Source organism: Ovis canadensis, chromosome 19 (genome assembly GCF_042477335.2).
Source record: "Ovis canadensis isolate MfBH-ARS-UI-01 breed Bighorn chromosome 19, ARS-UI_OviCan_v2, whole genome shotgun sequence".
Taxonomy (NCBI): domain Eukaryota; kingdom Metazoa; phylum Chordata; class Mammalia; order Artiodactyla; family Bovidae; genus Ovis; species Ovis canadensis.
In genome coordinates, this window is record NC_091263.1 from 73,253,483 (window position 1) to 73,277,085 (window position 23,603).

General features: G+C 65.3%; 1 protein-coding gene across 1 annotated transcript in view; it reads left to right on the forward strand.

The window, feature by feature from the left end:
* Nucleotides 1–1,247: 1,247 nt before the first annotated feature.
* Nucleotides 1,248–23,603, forward strand: part of IQSEC1 (IQ motif and Sec7 domain ArfGEF 1) — a 138,348-nt gene continuing 115,992 nt past the window's right edge. Inside the window, exon 1 of the mRNA XM_069562211.1 lies at nt 1,248–1,297. Coding sequence (XP_069418312.1) covers nt 1,275–1,297 — 23 coding nt within the window. The 5' untranslated portion in view covers nt 1,248–1,274. The remainder of the gene's footprint in view (nt 1,298–23,603) is intronic.

Here is a 23,603-nt window from a genome sequence, read left to right on the forward strand (position 1 = left end):
CTGCGCCCTGGCCTCCTCAGCGGCTCTCGACCCGCAGTGCATTCTGCCTCAGGACCCTGGCTCCAGGTCTCCCCTCTGCCTGGCTGCCTCTCCCCAGATCCTCCATCACACGGGTCTCAGCCCACGTGATCCCCCTCTGACCGCCCCCTCCCCGTGTGAGTGGGCTTCCCTTCTCTCTCCTCCCTCCCCCTCCCGCCTCTTGCTTTATTTCTCTCCTGATCCTTCTTACCATGCGAAGTTGTAGCTGAGCGTGCTGACTCCCTGTCTCCTCCTTAGAGTGTAACCACAGCGTTTTCATGAATGAATGAGGGCAGATACTTGGCCTTATTCACACTGGGTTGCCAGTCCCTGGGCCGTTGGAATGAGTGGGTGGGTGAATGAACGAGGGGACCCCACGGTTGAGCAGAGATTCGCCCCAGGATATGGCCGGCGACTGATAACCAGCCGTGCGCGGGGGCGGCTGCTCTGTGTGGTAAGCCCTCCTGGCACCCCGCGACATCGCTGTGATGATCCCATTTTACAGCAGCATGGGTCAAGTCTCCCAGCGAGAAGCGGCTTGCCCGGGGTCTCAGGGCCTTTGGGAGGCAGAGGCAATCTGGGAAACAGCCGGCCTGACTTCAGGGCGCCAGCTCCGTGCACTCCGTGACTCGCACGTCTCCGGGTCAAAGACAGAGAGAAGCCGCCCCGGGAAGCAGCAGCGCGTGCATTTTAGCAACGGATTTCCAGGTTTCGAGCGCTCTCCGCCTGCTGGGTGACTTTGCAGCGAGGGCGCCGTGGGGCGGCCGCGCCTGATGCTGCGGTTGCCATGGCGACGAGCGCCTCGGCGATTGGTCCAGCTCGGCCCGCACTACGTTGCTCCCGGGGCGCGGGGGGAGCCTCTGCGCCGGCCCCTCCTCCGGATGCTGTCGCCCCCCCCTCCCCCGGCCAGCGCTCCCCAACCCCCGCGCCCCGCCACCCCGGATGTGCGGCAGGGCCCAAGCCCGAGGTGTTCGCAGGAGGCCAGGCGATCATGGTGACCCGACGTCCTCGCAGGCTCCCGGGCACCACGTGAGCCCTGCGTGCCTGGGTCCTTCGGAGCCCGCGACTGCCACCCCCTGCTCCTGCCCCAGCCTCCGCGGAGGAGTGCGCCACCCCCGGGAATGTGACTCGCCCGCGATTTAATTTTCTTCCCTTCCACTTCTCGCCTGAGCATCGCCCTGCTCCTCTAACCACATAGAGCCTTCCCAGCTGGAGAGGGAGAGAGAAGGGAAAACCGCCCACCCCCTCCAGACAGGATGGCGTGCGGAAGACGCCATTTGTGAGTGTTTGTGGCGGGCTTATGCCTGGGACTTGAGGTCAGAAGGGCCGCAGCCCAGCTGGGAGCTGGGGGCCAGGCCCTCTGGGGGGAGGGCGTTTTGCCGTGCAGGTGGCTTGCAGAGGGAGCTGGCCACCAGACATAGATGCCAGCATCTGTCCCCTGCAGTGTATGTGTTTGTCGGTGGTCATGATGTGGGGGGGGGGAGGGGAGGCTGTTAGCAGGACTCTGTTGGGCTGTGAAATTCCCTGTCTCTGAGGGCTGATCACCCCCCAAATCTACGTATGGGGTCCCCAGACCTGCTGGTACCGTGCTGGCGTCTGGTTCAGTCCCCCTCTGTCCATTTGGAAATGGCTTCTCGTGCCCGGCTCTGCCGTGATCAGCCCTTCAGCCGTGGCTGATGCAAGGTTGGCAGGAAGGTCAGGGTGGGACAGGATGCCGTGCCCTCCAGGGACGGGCGAAGGTCCAGCCTGCCCTCCCGAGCGGGGATCGCCAGTGTCACTCCGTAACACCCAGGTGTGCCGTGGGCCAGCGGCAGAGCACCTGTCTGCTGGGCCCCGGGCCCAGAGTCCGAGAACGTCTGGACGGGCCGGTGACATCACGGGTCCGGGTATTTATGGAAAGCCGAGCCCGCGCCTCCTGGGACGCTGGATGAGGATGCCAGCTTCCTTCGCAGCTCCCTGGGGCTCTACGGCGTTCTGGGTTCAGCAGCTGGGTCTCTGTCCTTGCAGGACCCCTCCTCTGGGACTGGGGACCATGAGTCTCCTCCTGCTGTGGGCACTTGGGGGCTGTGCAGTGAGGTCAGAGGGCAGAGCTGGGCCCTCAGGCTGGGCTCAGTCCCCAGGACTCGAAAGCCTGGGTAGGGGGAGGTCCTGGAGCATCATGTGGGGGGACCCCTGGGGGTGCTTCAAGGCCTCGGACCCCCCTACACCTTGACGAGGGTCCCTGGAGCCCAAGCGAAGCAGCGCCCACTGGTCTCCCCCCGGGCCAGACAGCCCACTCGCTGGAAGAGCTGGACGAGAGGAGGCGTCGCTCCTGCCGCTGGTGCTGCCAGCAGGCCCAGGTGGGGCCCCGGGGTGAGGAAGGCGCCGGGCTCCGTGGTTTGCTGTGACGTTCCTTTGCCCTTTAAGTGGAGAAGCCCACGGCTTGGTTTGTTGATGGGAGCCGATCACTCCGGGTTCTCACTCCCTGCCCCTGCTTTTTTTTGGGGGGGGAAACAAATAATAAATCCTTCCCCAGCATGGAACCTCCGCTATCGCTGGGAACAGGCCACCCCCTGACCCCTGAGACACTCCTGCCTCCTTTGCCTAGGCCCGGGAGCCTGAGGTCAGAGACGTTCTCTGGTCTCAGGGGCTGTGAAACTCTGGGGGAGGGAGGTCTCCGAGGTGGAATCTGTGCAGCAGCCTCTGGACTCCCATTCTAGAGATGGGACAACTGAGGCTAACAAATCCCCAGGAAACTGGGAGTGCCCCAGCTCGAGGTGTGTGTGGGGGTGGGGGGTGCTTTTCAGCCCAGCTCTGCATTAGAATCACTGGGGAAAGCTTTAAAACTCCCGTGTCTGGGTCCCACCTGAGATCCTGGCTTCTGGGTCCTGGGAGGGCTGCAGCCTCAGGAACGTTGTGGTTCTCCCCACGCGATTTCGATGCTCAGCTGCTGGTGACGTTCGCGGATGTGGCCTCTTTCCTTGGCACCGCTGCGGGTCCTGCCCGATTGTGATTTCTGAGCACGCGGCTGCCATTCCAGTTCCAGGACCCCTCCCCGGTACCAGTGCAGACTCGCTCTGTCTGCTGGGAGCCCAAGAGCCTGCACTGGAATACACAGCCTCCAGTAGGGCCCACCGACCACGCCTGTCTCCCCCACTCGCCTGGGAGGGGGCTGGACTGTGGGGAGGGCAGGTCGGGTTCCCCCCACTGTGGGCCCTTCCTCACCGCCCTGGCTTTCAAGCTCCCACAGTTTGGCAGCAGGACACCCAGGCTTCCCCCACGTGCCGCCCCCAAGCCCATGGGCACCAGAGATTACACAGACTGGGGAGGGGGTGGCCGAAGTCGGGGGGGCCTGTTTTGCAGAAAGGCTTGCGGACCAGAACCAGGCCTCTCCTGGCACCTGCGGTGCAGTCCCTGGGCTTGCAGCGTGGGGGATAGGATGTCTCTAGACGCTTGACTGCCAGGGCCTGGAGGCCCCAGCCCAGGACCACCGCAGCCACCGTCAGAGCTGCGCTGTTTGGCTTCGTGGCTTCTCACACCCCTCGCCTCCGTGGTTCTCACCCGTGCTGTGAAATGATCCCATTTTACAGAGGAGGAGACTGAGGCCAGAGAAGGGTAGACCACTAGACTGAGGTCTCATGGCGGCCTCTAGCCCCGTGCTCGGCGGTATGTCTCTCCCCCAGTGCGCTGCACACACGGCCGGCCTGGACAGACTTGCTGCAGGCGGAGCCCTGCCCCCAGCCCCCCCGGCCCCTTCCCCACCTCCCCATCCTGCGGCCTCTTCCCCTCCACCCCCTGGGCCCTAAAGAGAGCTTGGGCATCCAGACTCTGTCGTCGTTGAGAGGGGGCAGGTTCCCACCCGGGAGCTCCGGCAGCCGGAGCCAGCCCTGAGTAGACCGGACGGTGGATGACGCAGTGAGCAGGAGATTCATTAATGAAATGGGAAAATCGTGACGCCTCCAGGATCAGCTCCTTAATCAACTTTGCTAGCAACCAAGGCCAGGCCTACACGGAAAGCTTAATTAACAGTGTCTTAATTAAGGTCGGCCCCCTCCCGACTGTAACTACACTTACACGGCACGTCACTTCCTGCTCCGTGAACACAGGACGTCGGGCTGCAGGAGTTTGCAGTGGGCGTGCGAGACCCTCGGGGCTGCTGGGGAGCGGCGGCAATCGTTTGTAATTCACCCATCCGCTCGCTCACTCAGTCATTCACTCTGCCCGGAGCCACCGACTCTAGACGGCAGGTGCCACCCTAAAAACATTCCCCAGCGCCTTCCCCACCCAGCACTGTCTCTGTCCGAGCCACACCGCGTCCCCCTGACAGGCTGATTGGGCCATTCTGGCCGCTGGAGTGTCAGCTGCGCCAGGGCAGAGGGGCTGACCGTGTGTTAGCTGTTGCGTGTCCGGCACCTTGAAAAGTACTGCGTGTATAGTGATTGCTCAGTCAGGCGTTGTTGATTAATGAATGATGGGTCCTGTGCCCGGCACTGCCCTAAGCTCAGGGGTACAGGTGCATTGTATACTCTCTGCGACCCCGTGGACTGTAGCCCGCCAGGCTCCTCTGTCCGTGGGCTTCTCCAGGCAAGAACACTGGAGTGCGTTGCCATGCCCTCCCCCAGGGGATCTTCCCGACCCAGGGATCGAACCCGGGTCTCTTGTGTCCCCTGTGTCGGCCGCCAGGTTCTTTACCACTGAGCCACCTGGGAAGCAAGAGGGTACAGAGCCCAGTGAGACGTAGCTTCTGGGATCCTGTAGGCCGTGAACAGATGGTGTGAGTGCAGTGCCGCGGGCCCGGCAGGACGACAGCCCAGAGACGGGGAGGGTTCCCACGCCCCACAGCAGGCCGGAGGCTGAAGTGGGTGCCGGCTGATCAGGGAGGGGAGGGTGCTCTGCTGCGCGGGCCTCGGGCCTAGGGTTGCAAGCACTCTGCAGGCCTCGCTCACTGACCTGCACGGTGACCCTGGGGGTGGAGCTGTCGCTGTCCCCTCTGTACAGATGGTGCAGCTGAGTCACTGACTAACCCCGGGAGGGGTGGCGCTGGGGGTTGGACCCCGACGGGTGGCCCCAGAGCCGCGCTCTGTGATGCTCCGACGGCTTTACTGAAAGTGGTGGTGTCTGGCCCACGCCCCACGCCCCGAGTGTGAGCGAGAGGACGTGAGAGGTAAGACCAGAGGTGCTGGCGGCGCCGGGACAGGAGGCCTCTGGCCCCCAGGAGGGGCTCCCCTTGTGGGCAGGGGCCATGGGACCCACAGAGGCTTCTGATCCGCAGTGGGGGCTGCGGTTCCCGCACCGGACCATGGAGGGAAGTTGGGGGTGGGCAGGGATCTCTGCTGTCCTTTCCGGCGCCCGCGCCCCAGAGGGTGGCAGGTTCCCAGCCCAGGCCTTCAGGAGCCACTCCTGCCGGTCTGCTCGGGGCCTGGCCAGGGGCCAGGGTGGCCCCGGGGAGGCTCCAGGCTGTGGTCTGCAGGCAGCTCCATGCCCAGGTAGGAGAGACCTTTCCCCTCCCCACCTCTCATCTGACTCCAACCTCCAGTCAGGTCTGGGACCCGGAGGCCTGCACAGGACCCCTGGCTGGCTGGCCTCGGGGGACACACCCAGCCAGGGCCGGGCTGGGGGGCGTCCTGGCTGGCGGCCCTTCGCGGGGCACTCTTCTGCTGCCTCCTGCCCGCCCCCACGTGCTCTCCCGAAGCTGGAGCAGACCGCGGCTCCAGTGCTCACCCAGGGCACTGAGGGCCCCTCGTGTGGCAGGGGAGGGACCTGCGGGCTCACTTGGTTTTGCCTCCTCCTGCCGGGGCCTGAGAGGCCTTGGCCAGTGCTCAGCGCCCTCCCGGCGCCCGCGAGGCCTGCTGCTTTTCCCAGGGCCCAAGTCCACCCCTTGCCCCGCCCCCCAGCTGCTCACTGGCTCCTGCTCTCTCTCCCCTCCGTCCACCCAAGCCCCGGAGTCTCCGAGGCCCTGACCCTCCCTGGAGCTGGCCAAGCAGGACTCGGACGCTGCCCTCCAGCTCTACCCCGGCCCACTGAGTTACGCTGGGCCAGCCTCCTGCCCTCTCTGGACCTGTGGCTTCCTCTGAATCCGGAGCGGCAGGGTCAGCTCCGGACAGTGCGGGCTGGGCAGACTCACACGGGAGGCTGAGGCGAGGGGCCGGAGCTAGCAGAAGTCGGCGCTGGGCTTCGGACGTTCCAGCTCTTTCACACACGCCCCATCCCATGCACGGCTTGTGGCCCCGGGGCTCGTCGTCCCCCGGACGCACAGCAGATACGCGGAGTCCTGCCTGCCCTGTGGGGTGCACCCATGCTGGCCCCCTGCCAGGGGGTGCCCTTTCTCCCCACCCCTCGGACCCCAAGATCCAGTCATGCCCCTCTCTCGACTGCCCAGGGGAGCCCTGGGCCCTGGCCCTCCCTTCTGCACAGTGTAGTCCCTCTGTCGGCTCCCGTGGCCTGGGAGCCTTCCAGGCGAGGCCCGGCCTCTGTTTGCCGGCATCTGTTGTAAAACTGTGGCGACACACACGTAAGAGAAGGCTGGCTGGTGCAGCCATCTCTGAGCGTGCAGCTCAGGGCAGCAGGCACGCTGACAGTGTTTCGCGGCCGTCTCCACCGTCCGTCCCCAACACCTGCTCATCCTCCCAGACCGGGACTCGGTCCCCGTTAAGCACTCCCTCCCCTTCCCTTCCCCGACCCCGGGCACCCACCATCCTTCTCCCTGTATCTGGGATTCAGCCGCCCTGAGGACGCGTGTAAGCAGGATCCTGTAGCGTCTGTCTTTCTCTGGCTTACTTTGCTGAGCACGTTTTCAAGGCTCATCCGTGTTTGCAGCCTTTGTCAGGACTCCCTTCCTTTTAAGGCTGAAATATTCCATCGTGTGTCTGGACCGCACTTTGCTGACCCGTTCGTCTGACTCTGGACACCTGTTTCCTTCCGCCTTTTGGCTGCTGTGAATAGCGCTGGTGTGGACGTGGGGACGCCAGGGCCTCCTTGGGACCCTGCCCTCAGCTCCTCTGTGTGTGTGCCCAGAAGTGGAATTCCCGGATCCTCTAGAAACTGCTGAACTTTTCTGGGGGAACCTCCTTGCTGTTTTTCCACCGCAGCTGCACCGTCTCACATTCCCACCAACACTGCACACGGGTTCGTTTCTCCACATCTTTGCGCACACTTGCCGTTTTGATTTTTGGTTGTTCGTTTTTGTAATAGGAATTCTCGCCGTGTGAAGTAGCACCTCGGGGAGCTTTTGATTTACTCCTTCTTGAGTAAAGGCAGCTGTGGGTGGTGAGGTTCAGCCTCCTTCTCTGCCGTTGGGCCACGCGGCCCCGAGGACCCCCGACGTTGACTGGGGGGCCTGGGCCCGCTGGACGCCTGCCGATGCCTCTGCTGCCTCTGTGGGAGCTTCTGTCGCAGATCAGGGTGGGTAGGAGGGATGCGGGGCTCAGGCCTCTCCACCCAGAGCCCAGTCCTCCAGCTCATCAGAAGCCCAGGGCGTTGGGTCCTTGGGGGTGCCTGGCACACAGTACGTGCTCAGAAATTTTAAATCACGCCGGTAATCCCTGCTTCCATCTTTTCTGCCCGTTCCTCGTCTATCCGTGTAACCGAGAGGCGACTCCCTGGCATGGTGCAGCAACGCCTGCACATGCTGCAAGGTCAGCCCCCCTCCGGGTCCTCGGCCCCCAGGCCCCCGCTGTGTCCGGCTTCGTGGGGTCTCTCTGGGGAAGTGCTGTGCGCGGATGGAAGCACTGCAGGACTGAAGAGGCTCAACCACCCGGCCGGGTACACCGAGCGGAGGTTCCGGTCTCGGCCTTGCAGTTCCGGATTCGGGGCCCCCGAGGGGGTGGGGTAACCATCCAGCCCGTGAAGGAGGCGACATTCTCCCTCTGGTGGGAGACCCTGACCGGTGGCTGGCAGAGTGGCCTCCATGGAGGAAGCAAAGCTGCAGCAGGAGCAGGGACATGGGAAAGACTGGCCCTGGGCACCCAGGGTTCCGATCCCACAGGCCTCCCAGCCGCCCGTGTGTCCTGGGCCAGCCGGCCACCCAGATCAGTTGCATCGGTACCGTTGTGAGCTCCTGTCCAGCATGGGGCCTCGGCTGCGCCCTGGGGACAGTGACCCTGCCCAGAAGGAGGCGGACGCAGGTGGAGCCGCCACCATGGGGTGGACGGTGTGCCCTGGGCTTTCAGCAGGGGCCGCTGGACACGTGGGTGGCCTTCAGGGCAGACACGGGGAGAGGCGTCTGACCAGCGGGCTGGGGAAGCCCACTCCCTACAGTGTGGGGGCTGGGCCTGCAGGGCCGAGGCCCAGAGGCTTTCCCCAGAACCTCGGGGAAGTGCCCTGGGCCCAGCCCTCACTCCACGAGACGCCTCCACCATTGGACACATTCCCGTGGCCATCACGTCACGTCCAGCGGCTTTTCCAGGAACGCGTCTGCTCTCCTCACAGTCGCAGGAAGATCAGACGCTGATACCTCCGGAGCTCTGCCAAGAGCTGCCACCGTGCGGAGCCTCGAGACACCGAGGGCAGCGTCCCTCGTGGCCCCCGGGTGGGGAGCCAGGCCGTGTGTCCACCTGGGATCCTAGCGGCTGTCACCTTGGGGGCGGGAGACTGGCCTCGTCCCCGAGCACCCACCACAGGCGGGCCGGCTACCTCATCGTGACCTGCTGCCCTGTCCCCTCTATGCTGCCACAGCTGAGGCCGTCTGTTGACTTTTGTCTCATAACGTGTGTGGAGAGAGACGATGTGGGTTACGGACCTCGTTTCAGACCAGAGAGCCGCAGCGCAGGTGTGGGTGCTAAAGATGGGGGCAGACGAGGACTCTGAGGGGATGGAATCGCTGTGCATTTTCTCGTGAGCCCGCACATCAAAGTGCATGGAACTAAGTACACGCGCGATCGTGCGCAGGCGCGCGCACACACACACGCACGCGTGGGTGTGGCACAGGAAGTCGTCTAAGATGGACGGTAGTGTCAGCGTCGTGATGGAGACGTTGTCCTGGATTCTGCAGGGACGTTACCTTCGGGGAAAATAGGGCAAAGTGCAGACAGCCTCCTTCTGGGCTGTTTTTAACAACTACCGGTGGATCTACAATTAATCTCAAAATTAAAAGTTTAACTGAAAACGAAGGCCGGAGCAGGTATTGGGTCTGATGAGCTGGACCCTTGGGGACTGTGGGGCAGGCCGGCCCGTGACCACCGCCCCCCGCGTCTCAGGCCCTCTGTGCGAGGCCTCCCTGACAGGGATCCCCGGTCCCCCAGGCTGAACCCCACCGGCCTCCGCCCTCGAGCTGCCGGCTGAGGCCTGGTTGGCCCCTGGCGCTGAGCTGGAGACCTTGGAGACCCTCTGCAGACCCCGACCCGGAGCCAGGACCCCGCCTGCCCGCCCCCGCCCCGGGGTGTCCTTGGCCTGCAGGCCTGCCCCGGGCACCAGCGCAGTGTTCATGTGGGCCTGACTCTCCCGCCCGCGGTCCCCGGGCCCAGGAGCTGGGACAGACACACTGGCCGTCCCTCCTGGTGCCGTCTTGGAGACCGAAGCGAGCGTGCGCAGCCTACTAGGACTCACGGGTGAGGGGAGCAAGGGCCCTGTTGCGTCTGTCTTCCTGCACGCGGGCTGTGCGGCGGGCCGGCTTCTGTCACGTGGAGGCGGCGCAGATTGCAGGGCAGACGGGGTGGAGCTGGTGGGGCCGAGGGCCGTGGGGTGGAAGCCAGCCCGGGCGGGGTGCCGGCTCAGGCCCCCCTGGACCTGAAGGCCAGGCTCCCTGGACGGACCCAGCGGGGGGCCTGGCCTTCCCTCCTGTTTATCCGGCATCTCGGCGACGAGCTGGGGACCTGAGGGCTCCAGGGGCCTGAGATGCCCCGTGCTCCCCATCCTGGGCGCGCCTGACCCCATGGGGTCCCTGGGAGAGGGTCCCGTCGGAACGGCCCCTGGCTCTGCGCGCGGCGGTTGGAGCGTGGCTAACTGCAAGATGTCTTACTGGCCTCGTCGGTTTCCCTGCTCGTCAACACGGCCCCTGCGTCTGTCTGGAATGGCTGATGAGGGAAGGGATGCATTGGTCATCAGCCTGGCTCCTGCAGGGCTTGCAGGCCAGTAGAACCGAGCATCTGCTCACATTTGCTCCGTTCCCGGTTCTGGTCCAGGGGCCACGGCCACAGGCGCCCCCGAGTCCCTCCGATCCCCCATCCTTGGTCTAGCTTCAGTCCCTGACCAGCTCTGGGGCTGCTGAGCAATCAGGGCCACTCGGAGGAGCCCCCCAAAACTGGCTGGGCCCAGGAGAAGTTGGGGCCGAGGCACTGAGGTGATCGGGCTGATTCCCAGTACCTGCCTCTGCCTTAGGAGCTTCCTTAGGACCCCTCATCTGCCGCCCAGTGGCCGTGTAGCTCACGGCAGACGACTTCGCCTCTCTGAGCCTCGGGGCTTTTCTCGGTACTGTGGAGCCAATCACTGCAACTTTGCAGGCAGCGATAAGGACTCAGTGATGCAGTAAAGTGCAGGGCGGATCCGTGCCTACATATATCCTCGTCCCCTTCCTCCCCTGGACTCTGAGCGCACGGGACAGGCTGGGACCTCAGAGACACGGTTCTGGGGAGGGTAAGGGAACCAGCAGGACGGAGGGGGTGTAAACCAGAAGTCTCCAGGTTGCAAAGGTCAGAAACCCAAGTCAGAAGGGATTTTAACGGTCACTGTCGGTGACCAGCCTGGGGTCAGGCTTGGGTGTGGCTGAGAGTCCGGGGGCTCCGACACTCTCGTGGCCGTTTCCTCCTTGCCTTCTGCCTGGGGTGTGTTCTCAGGACCCCTCCAGTCCCGCTGGTCAGCCGCGGGGTTCATGGCCTTCCTGAGACCTCCATGCCCAGAGGAGGCTGGCTGTGTGGTGATCAGCCAGGCCTGGAGCTGGGTGGATGGGGCCAGCTCCGTCTCAGCCACTGCCCTGTGTGTTCAGGACGGGGTTCAGGTCTGTGTTTCTGGGCGGGGGTGGGCAGAAAACCGAGGCTGGAGACAGCCCGCTGGGCATGCTTGGGGTCAGAGGGCAGCCCGCCGAGCTGGCGGCCTCAGCTCAGCGCCGGGCGATGCACTCAGCCGGGTGCTCAGGAGGCAAGTGCTCGGCTGGGCGGCTGGCCCCTGGCCCCAGCACACAGCCTGGAGTCACAGACCCGAGGTCCGCGCTCGGCGGCGGGGAGGAGAGGGATCATGGCTGCTCGTGTCGGGTAAATCCACAGGACCCCGACGCTAGGCATCTGGCTGGCTGGCGACCCCCCGCCACCTCGAGTCTTTCCATCTCCCTCTTGCTTAGCCAGCTGGGACCTGACCTGTAAATGAGAATCTTTTCCCCTGTTCCTGCACCTTCCCTCTTTTCCCAGTGGTATATGCTCAACATTTTTCAAAAGCCCGAAAGCAGCCTGGGGCACTGTGTGTTATCCAGGGAAGCTCACCATCCATTTCAGATCCACGTCACATCCTTCCACCGGCACCTGTGGGAGGGGTACCCCCCCGGGCCGTGCTGAGCCCCCTGGGGGCGGCCAAGCCCCATGTCCCGTCTGTGAGATGGGCTGTTCCCCGCCCCCGATGGACTGCAGGGAGCGCCTGGGTGCTGGGGCAAAGGCAGTGTCCCCCAGGGGACGCTGACGGGGGCGGGGGTTCTGCACCCCCGTGCTGCTCAGCCACGGCTCCCAGTCGCCCTGGAGGCCGAGCAGGACCCAGGGCCTGTCCGCGGGCGGGAGGGCTGAGACTGGGGAAACACGCAGCTCCCCACAGAGCCCTAGGTGGGGCTGGTCCCGGGCTCCACTGACATGTCTCAGCCCTTGGGTGCCCCTCCGTCCTGGCCTCAGGAGCCTCCCACTGCCAGAGCCCGTGGCAGCCCCATGCCCCCCAGCAGCTTTGCCTCCATCCTGCCCTTGTTCCAGACACGTGCCCTGGCCAGCCTTCAGCCCTTGGCCAGGTGTCCCGGCTGGGAGCCCCAGGTGCAGAAGGCGCAGGACGGCAGAGAGGGCGGGCGGTCCGCAGGGTGGCCAGTGGAAGGCGGGGCTGGAGCTGGGCTTGGGGACAGCGGGGCTGTGACCCTCCCTGGCAGCCGCGTCCGTCCCTCTCACCCCAGATCTCGGGGTCCCCCCGCCCCTGCTGCCTCCCCACCCCCTCGCTCCCTGTGTTCACACGCTGGCTGCTGCCCACCTTTGTCCTTCTAGACCCAGCTTTCCCACCAGGCTGTCGCCAGCGTGGGTCCACCCGGCCCGCCGCTGGGTGCCGCCGGGCCAGGCCTCAGTGAGGGCGGGGCAGCCGCAGCATCCGTGAGTGAGGGACGCCCCGCGCTGTCGTCTTCAGCCTGAAGTTTGTTTTTCTCCTCCGTTCATCCAGAAGCGTGTCCAGAGGGCGCCCCCTCGCTGGGCCCAGGCCGGGTGAGGCGGGACAATGGGAAAAGCTGGGGGAGTCTGAGCGGCTGACGGAGCACAGTGCCCAGGGTGCCCGCTGCAGGCCGGCCCGGGCCGGGGGCGGTGGGGTGAGGAAGGCATCGCAGGCGTTACAGGCCCGAAAGCCCCAGCCCTGGCTCGGGAGCCACCTGAGAGCCCCAGCCCTGGCTCGGGAGCTGCCCGAGAGGGGCCATGGGGCGGGGCACCACCAGCTCGGCGTGTGTGCAGACCGCAGGGGAGGGAGGTCAGAGGCTGCGACGGCCCCCAGGACGCCACCCCATCCACCCACTGGGCTCTGCACCCCTGGGGCTCAGCCTGCCAGCTGGCTAAAGGCACGTCCTCCGCTCCGCGGCCGCAGCCACCCCATGGGCTGAGGGCACCAAGGCCTCCCCCCAGGCCTGGCCGTCCGCCAGGAGAGCTCTCGGCGTCCCGAGCACAAGCAGACACGTGGGAACCGGGCGTCTCAGCACCTCAGAGCCTCTGAAACAGGCGCCCCCGCTCCACAGCCCTCAGGCTGAGCTCTTGTCCTCCCAGTGAACAGAGCGGGGTGGGTTAGGGCTCCCCGAGTGTCCAGGGACCAGCACGGCCGTGGGTCTGGGGGCTGCCCGCCCCCACGACTCTGCCTGTAGGCACCCACTAAGGCTTCAGGCCCCTCTGCAGCCCTGGAGAAAGTGCCCCCCCCCGCCCCGAGCTGGGGTCTGCCTCCAGCTGCTTCAGGCGGGGTCCCCGGGCAGCTGTACGAACCCAGCCCCCGTCCCCTCCCCTCCCCACCGGCTGCCCCTTCCATCCACCCCGCAGTCAGAGTACCCAGCTCGTTCCTCTGCAGGGTGGATGTCCGCTGCTAATAGCACTGCCCGGGGGCATCTGGAAGGACGGGCCCAGGTGGCCCGGTGCCCGAACTCAGCACAGGCGCCGCACTGTTCCCCGCGCCCCCACCCCACCCCTGCCTCCGTTTCGCGGTGATGTTTACCTGGAAACACCCAGATCCAGTGGGTTCTGGAAATATCCCTTGTTGTTAATTTTCATTCAGCTAAGGTGCATTAACACAGCTCGCTTGCAGGAAGGGAGGCAAATGCAAATGGAAGGACCTTGGCAGAGCCTCGGTGACCGTGGGTGTCCCGCGCAGGCCCTGGGGACACATCCCTGCCTGACTCTTGCTCGCCATGACCCTGAGACCAGCCGGGAGCTCCCGGCCACTCACGGGAGGGCCTGTGTACACGTGTGCCGTGTACACGTGTGTCCCACGCACACATGTCTGTGTGTGATGGTTGGGAGCTATCTCTTTTTGAAAATTGAAATATAGTTGATTTTTAATGGGCTTCCCAGGTGGCTCGGTGGTAAAGAATCCATCTGCAAGCAGGTGACACAGATTTGATTCCTGGGTCGAGAAGATCCCCTGGAGGAGGAAATGGCAACCCACTCCAGTGTTCTTGCCTGGGGAGTCCCATGGACAGAGGGGCCTGGCGGGCCAGAGTCCAGGGACTCACAGAGAGGCAGGCACGACTAGGTGACTAAACAGCAGCGGAGCTGATTCACAGCGCCGTCGTGCACGTCGAGAGGCGTCTGGCCGTGTGAGGTCCGCGTGGCTGATTTGTGCACGTCGAGAGGCGTCTTGTGTGTGTCTGTCTGGCCGTGTGAGGTCCGCTGGCTCTGAGACTGGCTTGGTGTTGGGAACGCTGTCCAGCAGGCCGCAGGTTGGACCCGGAAGGGGAGGTGGCCCCGCACAGTCCACAGCCAGCTTGGCCAGGACAGCGGGTGGTGTCCACTGTGCCCTCTGTCCAGGCAGGGTCCTCCGGCCTCGCCCTGCCATGGGGTGGGGCCTGCCTTTCACCCCACACCAGAGGGGCTGTGGACCCGGGGGTCGCCCTTCCCCTGAGTCAGACGTCACCGTGTTCCTGACTGTTGTGTTCGCTCTAGGAATTTCTGTGGGGAGGCCTGGAGGCTCGTGGCGGGCACCCCCTGAAGGGCAGAAGCCTCCCTGGGAGGCAGGTGGGCGCGGGGCCTTTGGGAGGGGCCTTTCCTCTGGGTATCTTTTTGCGTTGTGTTTTTGAGCCGCGAGAGTGCCCTACTTTTTAATTTACTTCTGGCTCGCCGTGTCTTCCCCATTGCTTAGCTGCCCCGCGGCTTGTGGGGTGAGTTCCCGGAACAGGGATTGAGCCGCGTCCACTGCAGCGGCGAGCAGATTTTTCGCCCCTGGGTCACCAGGGAAGTCCGCGCCTTACTTAGTTGAAAAGTGTATAAAAGCGTGGATTTGGGGGTGAGTTGGCTTGTTTTCGGGGATCTGATGGAACACCACCAACCTGCCAGTGGAGGGCCACCCTCAGGATGAGGAGGGTGAGTGGGGCCAGGATGTCCTGGTTGGGGTCAGCTGCCTAATGGCTGCAGATGGTGGGGACCCTGGATCAGAGGGCGAGGGACCAGGTCCGGATCGAGGTGGGGCTGCTCGCCAGCTGGGCGGCCTCAGCCAGGTCTCAGCCTCAGTTTTCTCATCTGTAAAATGGGAGCTGTCGTAGCAACAGGTCCCCAGGCAGACTCGAGGAGGAGTGTCTGAAGAGGGGTGCGGCACGGTCTGACCCCCACCCCGGCCGGTCTGGACTGAGGCATCTCTGCCCCCTGACAGTCAGTGAACCAGGTCCGGGGTGTCAGGACGGCGCTCCCAGACTCCACACCCAAGGCCACAGGTCTGGCCAGGCTCCCAGCCACGTGACAAGGCTTCAGCCCACTCCCAGCAGATAGGGAGGCTGGACACGCCCTGGCCAGCAGCCCCGGCCCCTCAGCCAGTGTCTGCCTCAGCAAGAAAGTCTTGGTGGGAGCCTCAGGGTTACGGAGGCTGGGATCTCAGGGTGCTCCCGGCAGGCAAGTGTGGTCAGGGGCTCCCTGTCCAAGCCTCTGTCCCTGCGGCAGGTTCCCAGCCTGGCGCCCCATGTCCCATCTTGCCCCCTTGGGGACCCTTGCCTGAACAAGGCCAGACCCTGGCTGTGCTGACTCCCTGCACCCAACCCCGTGGAGCCGAGGCCTGGGCTCAGAGTCACCGCTTCTGCAGACTCTTCTGAGCAGGGGCCGAGGGGAGCCCTGCCGTGGCCCCCTCGTCTGGCACGCCTGGTCGGAGTGCCCGCCTTCCTGGGGATGGGTGTGGTGCCCACACCGGGTCTCACCCAGGGCGCCTGCCTGCCGCCTGAGCTCCCTTTCCACACCGCTGTCCCGAGGCCCAGGGGCCTGGGCAGGGACACCTCTCCCCTGGCAGCGGACGGTCTCCTAGACTCCTGGCAGGCCGGAGGGCGTGGAGGCTGGCCCGAGGACAGTCACCCCATGTGCCCATGGGCAGGGCTGTCCAAGGCCCAGAGCCGGCACAGGAAGGCAGGGCGGGCGGGCAGGGCCTCTGTGGCTTTCTCCAAGGGGGGCCGGGCCCGGCGCTGGGGGCCTGGGCAGGGCAGCTGGCCGCAGAGGCTGGTTTTTATGGCACTCCCCCAGGTCCCTGCCCCGTCGGCTCCCGAGAGCCGCCCTGGAGTCTCCGGGGCAGGCGGTAGCCCCATACCACAGACCAGGAGCCTGGGGCCGAGATGATCGGGGCACCCGGGTGGTGGCGTGAGGCAGCGGCTCCGCCTGCGGGGAGGTGGGACGAACCCTCAGGGCGCCTGCCCCGCCTTCCCTCTCTGCGCCCTGCCCTAGAGCCCCGGAGCAGAAGGGGCTGCACATGGGGCAGCCGTGAGGGGTGAGCCCCGCCCGGCCCAGTGCCCACTGTCCAGCTGCCCGGGGGCTCAGGGGCAACAGAAACTTCGGGAGCCCCAGGGGCGGCCGGGATGACTCGCCCGTCCCTGCACCATGTGTCGTCCAGCCCATGGGCCTGCCTCGGAGTCGAGAACACATCCCACCCTGTGACCCCGAAAGTCCAGGGCTGGGACCTGCGCGCACGTCCGCCACCTGCACAGAGCCCTCACTGACCGGACAGCCGACGCCCCCTCCGTGCGGGCAGTAAGAGGTGTGCCCGGGGTTCCCGGCCGCTTCCCGAGGGTGACGTAGAGGAGTGTTTGACGACCGGAAGACGTGAGGTGTTGAGCGCGGGAGGGCAGCGTGGGTTGCGGAACAGAGTGTGCTCTCGTGCCCAGCCCCCATCCAGGCACATGCTGCGGCCGCGGCCAGGCCCTGAGACGCCCTCAGACCCCGCAGTGCCTGGGCTGGAAGGCAGGCACTATCTCCTCGCTGTGCCCGGCTGCTCTTTCCTGCCGTTGGTGCAGTGGGCATGTGCTTCCTTTTTAGTAAGACGGAGGCGTGCGGCCTGCCCGCCCCTCTGGAAATGGAGGTAAATTCCACAAATAACCCCAACACCCAGGGCCCGTCAGCAGTGGAGGCGCCGTGCCTCTAGCTGCCTCTGCTGCGGGCCTGGAGGGGCTCCAGGGCAGGGGTGGCCTGCCCTCTGCCCACCCCGACCCTGCTCTCCGAGGCCTCCTTTTCCTTCTCAGGAGCGGACAGTCGCCCTCCAGCTCAGAGCCGTGGTGGCCAGGACCCCGCCCAGGCCCTTCCAGAAAGCACAGTGTGCCTGGAAGACGCCTTACACCGGCAAAGGTGTTCTTTCTCAATCTGACAGAACTTTCTAGAGCTCAGGGGGCCCTGGGGAGTTGGCTGGTTCCGGGTTAGATGCATCTGGGGATCTGTGGGAACACACAGGACACCTGCACTCCCCCAAACAAGGCGCGCGGAGGCGGGTAAGCGCGTGACACCACGGTCAGCGCCGTGAGCTGTCAGAACTCGAGCTGAAACCACAGCGAGGTGTCAGAACGCCCGGAAGTGGGGCCGGGGCCACATGCCAGGCCGGCCAGGAGGCTGGGGGCCGGGTCCCGCCTGCACGGCTCCTCTGGGAGACAGCTCACTGGGGGGCTCGGGGGACATGCACTCTTGGCAAACGCCCTTTGATCCAGAGGAAGGAAGACCTGGGTTCACACTGAAACCCGTTGGAGAAGGTTCAGGGCAGTTCTATCCCTGACAGACCCCCTGGCCCAGAACCTGCCGCAGCATCCTTCCCAGGGTGTGTGTGGGGCGGGGGGGATACAGATAAACAGACGGTCGTCCGTCCGTGTGGTGGGTGCTGTCCAGCTGTCAAGAGGAAAGGGCTGTTGATACAGGAACAGCTGGAATCAAACCTCCAGGGAATTACACAGAGTGAATAAGAAGCCAGTGCTGAAAAGCCATCCTGTGTGATTCTGTTTGTGGTAACAGCCTGAAACGACAGGATGCCGGGCGGATGGGTGGCTGTGGGGGCGCAGGATTGGGGAGGAGGGGGTGTGGCTGCGCAGGGAGGGGTGGGTGCGAGTGCCCTGCGGTGGGTGGTCCTGGGGCTTGAGTGTAGGTGGGGGTCACGCAAAGCTGCACATGTGGTAAAGCTGTCTGGGCAGCTGCAGCGGCTGAGGGCCTGACGCCTGTTTTTACGTTCAGTGTTATCAGTGGGGGAGGCTGGGGTACGTCTTGCTGTGAACCTGTGGTTATTTCAAAGTGAAGAGTTCTTAAAACAACACGCAAGGTACAGGAGCGCGACCCCAGAGGTTCGGGCTAAGTGGTCTGGATTTGGGCCCAGGTGTCAGTCCCCCTGTGTTTCTAAGAAGCGTCCCGTGTGTCTACCGCACAGCCTGGGCCTGCAGCTCTGCAGAGGGAAACCAAGGCTAGAGAGGGGCAAGGGTTTTCCCAAGGCCACACAGCTGCAGGGGGAGGAAGCGGGTGGCCGGAGGGGATGGCCACTGGCTGCGAGGACTTGGGTTTTTCCTGCTGCGGGCTGGGGCTGAACCAGGCGTTTTCCGTTTTGTTTTTAGTGTAAATCCAATAAAGATTTATTGGAATCCAGTGTGCGGCTAGGTGAATTGTCACAAACGGAACACTTCCGGTAGCCAGCACGCAGACCCCCAAGCAGAAGCCAGACAGCGCCCCAGGAAGCCCCCTCGGGCCCTGCCAGTCGCTGCCCTTGCCCCCCACTCCCCGCACCCAGGGGCCCCTCTCCCGACCTTCAGCACGTGCTGTCTTTCCTGTTGCCAAACTTGGTAGGTGGCCGGGCGCTGTTTGGAGCCACGCCCAGTTCACTCTGAAGGGGAGGAAGTGGCCTCTGCTGGAGTCTGGTCCAGTGGGGCTGGGGCGGGGGCTTCAGGGAAGGACTGTCCCAGGGCACAAGACCCTGTGCAGTGATGGCTGGAACGGCCGTCTCCCCGAGCCCGCGCTGGAGGCGGGAGGGGGGCTGGAGCCCTGGCTGGCTGGCCCAGCCTGCCGGGTCCCAGGGCCCCCTGAGCTCCTTTGACCTCTGGGCACAGCGAGGCACGGCAGGGCAGACGGCTTTGGACCAGGGGCCACCAGCCCGCAGTAAGAGCCCTCGACACAGGATGACTCGCCCCCAGACCCCGATTCCCCCGTGACCGTAACAGGGGCTTTATGTGGGTAGAAGAGGCAGCTGTCCGCACAGAATCGGTGTGTTAATGCAGCGCGCTAACAGGTCACCTGTGGCGTCTGCTCACAGCTTCCTCTGATCCGTGACGTGATATGCTGCTGTTTGGGGTCCTCTGCTGGTCGTAGCTGGATTTATGGAGCGCTGACTGGCTGGCACTGTTCCCAGGGCCGTAAATGCACCATCCTATCTAACCTTCCTCGAACTCGGTAAACGAGGACTGTGAACTGAGACGCGGAGAGGTCCCTCGACTTGCCCAAGGCCACACAGCTGGCCCGCGGCAGAGCCGGCCTCTGCAGCCCAGCCCCCTTGGGTCTCTCACGTCCCCCGAGCACCGCTGGATGTGACCCCACAGTAGCGTGTGGTCGGGCAGATATGCCTGCCCGGCACCTTCTGGTTTCCCAGGCGCTTCTCCACAGCGACTGTGTTACCGCCACCCCGCGTTCCGAGGGGGAGGCCAAGGCACAGGGGGGCTCCAGCACGCCCCAGGCTGTGGGTTCCCAGTCCAGGCGCTGGGCTGTGCCCTTCCCAGCACCGCTGGGCTAATCGGGAGGAGGGTGATGGGCAGAGTGGGCCTCAGGCCGTGGCTCTGAAGGCTGCGTGGACCCGGCCGGGCTCAGGGCAGAGGCGGGACGGTCCCCACTCAGAGCCCGACCCAGCTGGGCTGTCAGGTCAGTGCACACCGTGAGGGGGGCTGCCCAGGGAGTCAGGCCGCCAAGGGGCCCCCCAGGATAGGCAGGACACGGGGAGGAGGAGGGGAGCCCCGGGGTTGGGCTGGCCCGGGAAGGCCAGGTCCGCATCTTGGCCTGCCCAGCAGGTGACACTGCTGCCTGGAGGAGGTTGTTGTGCCTCCTTCCGTACCTCGGTCCCGAGTGTCACGACAGGCCACGTGAGGTGACGCTGGTCGACCAACGCCCAGTCCATAGGGACTGCTCAAAAATACGTCACTAGAGGAGGGGGAGAGAGAAGAGGGGATAGGGAAGGAGGCAGCAAGGAAAATGGGAAGGACGGATTCTGACTGGGGGACAGAGTAGACAAGTCTGCCCGAAGGCGTTGACACGTGAGCAGGGTTTTGGAGGGTGAATAGGAGTTGGCTGCAGGGTCAAGAGAGAGGGGGTGGAATGGTGTCCCAGGCACGGGAGCCCCTGAGCTGCAAGGTCAGCGTTTGTAAAGAGGGAGGGTGGGTTATGAGTCCAGGTACCTTCGAGGTTCACGCAGTTTAGGCGAGGACGCGTTTGGAAAAAGGACCTAGGGCTCGGTATGCTCTCTGCGGCCCGCCGGGCTTCGCCGTGCTCTCAGGATGTCGTCGGAGCAGGACTCGGGTGGGAGCAGGCCCCTTGGCTTGTGGCACGGCTGCCCTGGGCTCCAGGAACCCCAGCCCGTGGCTGCGTCCCTGACACGTCACACCGGCGCTGCCTCACGTGGCTCCTCCATGTCTGAGCAGCCGGGTGGGGCGATTGTCTGGACTTGGGGCTTCCTAGGGATCAAAGTTCTTCACCTCTCCCGGCACGGGTCCCAGCCGAGTTCCCAGCCTGGAAGGGCGTAGGAAGGCGTGCCTGACCAGCCTCTCTCCATCATAGAATGCCTCTGTCCACCCCAGCGCGGGCATAGGACGGTGACCGTCCAGGGCAGTGCCCGAGGGGGCCTCCTGACACGCCACCCACGTCCTCTGTTCTGCCCGACCCTGGCCAGGCCTGTGGACACACAGGCAGAGCTGCTGGGCAGCTGGGGTAAAGCCCCGGAGTGGCGGGACTCTGGGTCCGGGGAGGGGGAGCCGCCTGCGGCTCTTCATTGGAGGCAAGAGAAGGGGCCACCTGGGGACAATCCTGGGGAGTCTGCTCTGCAGCTCGTGGCGTCCGGCCACCAGCGATGCTTTCGCTGGACCTGAAGTAGCCGAATCGCAAGTCAGAGGGGACACGCAGAATGGGAGACGAGGCCGAAGCTCAGATGACCCATGGTGGGCGTCCAGCGGTGGCCCGGAAGAGCTGGGCCCTCAGTGCCAAGCTCAGGCCACTCCCAGCAGATGCCCTGGATGTCTGGGCGTTCGGTGGGAAAAGGCCTGCGGGGCACTCAGGGCGGGAGGGCTGCCCACTTGGGGAGCAATGTGGCAACGGAGGAGGGGTGTGGCCGAGGACGTGGCCTCCGGGGGCACATCCTGCGTCCAGCAGCCGCTCCCCAGGGCCGCCGGGCCGGGCTGGGCTGTGCTGGGGAGCTGGCCCCGCCTCGTGGGCGCCCCCAGTGTGAAGCCAGGGTCGCTGGCACGGCGCCAGGGGGGGCCAACAGACACGACGTCTCAGATGTGGTTGCCTGCGAGAGCTTTATCCTCCTCCGCTTCGCAAATGAGGACGCAGGCTGAGAGGGGCGCTTGTTCCAGTTTGTGTGGCTGGGTGGGGTGACGTCTGAGCCCAGGTAGGCTCACTCAGAGCCCGGACCCAGAGCTGGACACCCCGCGGCCGAGGCTGCCAGCGTGCAGCAGGTGGCCCTCCCCATGGTGCCCCAGCCTCTTCGGGGCGGACAGGCTGGTCTCAGGCAAACACACCGACATCGGGGCTGCCCGGCCCCAGAGTGTCCGATGCGCAGCACTTTCCATCTCAGAGCCTGTTCCTTCTCAGGCGGGGGAGGGCCCCCTCCCTCCGACTACCCTCTGCCCCTCCGGCCACGTTGGGGTGACAGGTCAGAGGAGGCACCGTCGTGGCTGCGACTGGCCCCCCCCCCCGGTGAGGCAGCAGGCAGGCCCTGCTTTCAGGAGCGGCCTGTGACGGGCAGACAGCAGTGAGCCCGGATGGACGGCTCAGCCCTGCCGACGCGGGCGCTGAGGGAGCACACGGAGCAGTGAGGGCCGGGCTGGGGAGCAGCTCTAGGCAGTCAGGGAAGGCCTGGCCGAGTGTGAGGGGGGTGGAGCCGCAGGTGCAAAGGCCCTGAGGCTGGAGTGACAGGCCCGTTGCAGGAGCAGGCAGGGTGAGAGCAGGTGAGGAGGCGCAGGCCAGCTCGTGCTGGGAAGTGGCGGTCTGTGGTCGGGGGCACGTGGGCAGCCCCAGGCCCCACCCCCAGGTGCAGCGCTGCCTGCAGAGAGCTGCCCTGCGGGGCCTCGGGCCTCGGCTTCCCGGCTGAACAGGAAGCCCTTGGACCGAGCCCTGCACCGGCAAGTGGGGAGGGCGCAGGGCAGTGTCCCCGCTGACCTGTCAGAGGGAAAGAAAGCACATGGTTTCTTGCATGCGGGCCCTAAGGCCTTCCCCCGGGAGCTGACCTGGGCCTCCCTGGGGTGGCCTGAGCTGGTGTGGGCCCCGCGGGGAGGGGCAGGGTTGTCTGGGGTTGCTGGTAATCCTGTCTCACTTCTGCCACCTCAGGAGCTCCCTGGAGACCGGAAGCAGCCTCTCCACAGACCGATACAGGTACCGTCGCCCGTCCATTGTGGGCCTGCTCAGAGCCACTGGCCTGCTCCCCGCATCTGTGCCCGCGGTGGGCCCCGAGGGTCCCGTCAGGGAAATTAGCCCCCACTTGTCACTGAAACACCCCCAGGGGGCAGAGGCAGTGCCAATACCTCCCCTGCAGACCAGGGTGGCCCCCCCAGCATCCCAGCTGAGCACAGTGCCCCTCAGCGGGCCGCGGGCTGGTCTGCCGCTGTGGTTCCCCTGACGACCAGGGCTGCAGCCCCAGGGAGAAGCTGCCGGTTGCTCTCCGCTTCTGCGCCGTACTTGGCAGAGGTTGCGGGGGTGGCTGGCGTGAGGGTCTTGTGTCTTGATGCTTCTGTGAGACGTTTTCAGGACAAAGGTCTAGAGACTGTGGTGTAGGGGAAGCCCCCTGGATTGGGCAGCAGGTGGGCATGAGAGAGCAGAACTCCGCAGCAGGTCCTGAGCGGGTGGCTTGTAGGGGGTGCGGGGAGGTCTGTGCTGCACGAGGGGGTGACTGGAAGTGGGCTGAGGTGCCTGCTCCCGGGAGAGGGCAGGCTTTGTGCAGCCCTGCCAAGTGCACGTGGCCACAGGGCCAGGGGGGCGAGCGGGGCCTGCAGCGGAGCCCCAATGGGGCCTCAGCTCGGTGAGAGGGGCCCGTGGACCCGGACAGGGGTCAGTCCAGCAGGGCTGGGCCCCGCCTGCGGGCACGACACAGGGGAGGCGGCTGTAGTGACTGGCTCCGACCCCGCAGGCTCCGAGGGCTCCAAGGGCCCGGGGGCTCGGCTTCCCTGAGTGGCTTGGGGCCGGGCACCCTCAGGGGCAGAGAGCGGGGCGCAGGGCAGGGTGGCCCGCTCGCGCCTGCACACTAGTGCCGAGGTGTAAACGGCCGTGCCACACCCAGAGCACGGAACACTGTCGCTTGCAGGCAGTGTCCCACCACCCCACGGCCGCGAGGAGCTCTCCGCCCACTTCGCAGACCGTGCTTGTTCAGGACAGTCAGTGTGAGCAGAGCCAGGGCTTGAACTCAGATCCCGGTGTGACTCCGCCTGATGCTGTAGCACACCCCTCTCCCACAACCACACACACACACACATACACACACAGACTGCAGAGCGTTCCCTCCCTGCCTCGCTTCCGCACTTGGACCCTCCCGCCACCCCTCTGCACGTGGGTTCACACGCACTCACGGCCACAGCCCCGCGTTGGCACCTGTGGGTCACGCTCACTGTCAGGAAGTGGCCGCAATGACCACCAGCCCTCAAGGCTGGTCACACTCGACCCCACGGGCCACGACCCCTCCCCACGCCCTCGGGGAGCAAAGGCAGCAGGGCCCCTCGGCCCCCCTTCTGAGCCGTTATTTTCTGGGCCCCCACAGCTGCAGGGAGCGTGGGAAACCACGGTGACCCCTCCCAC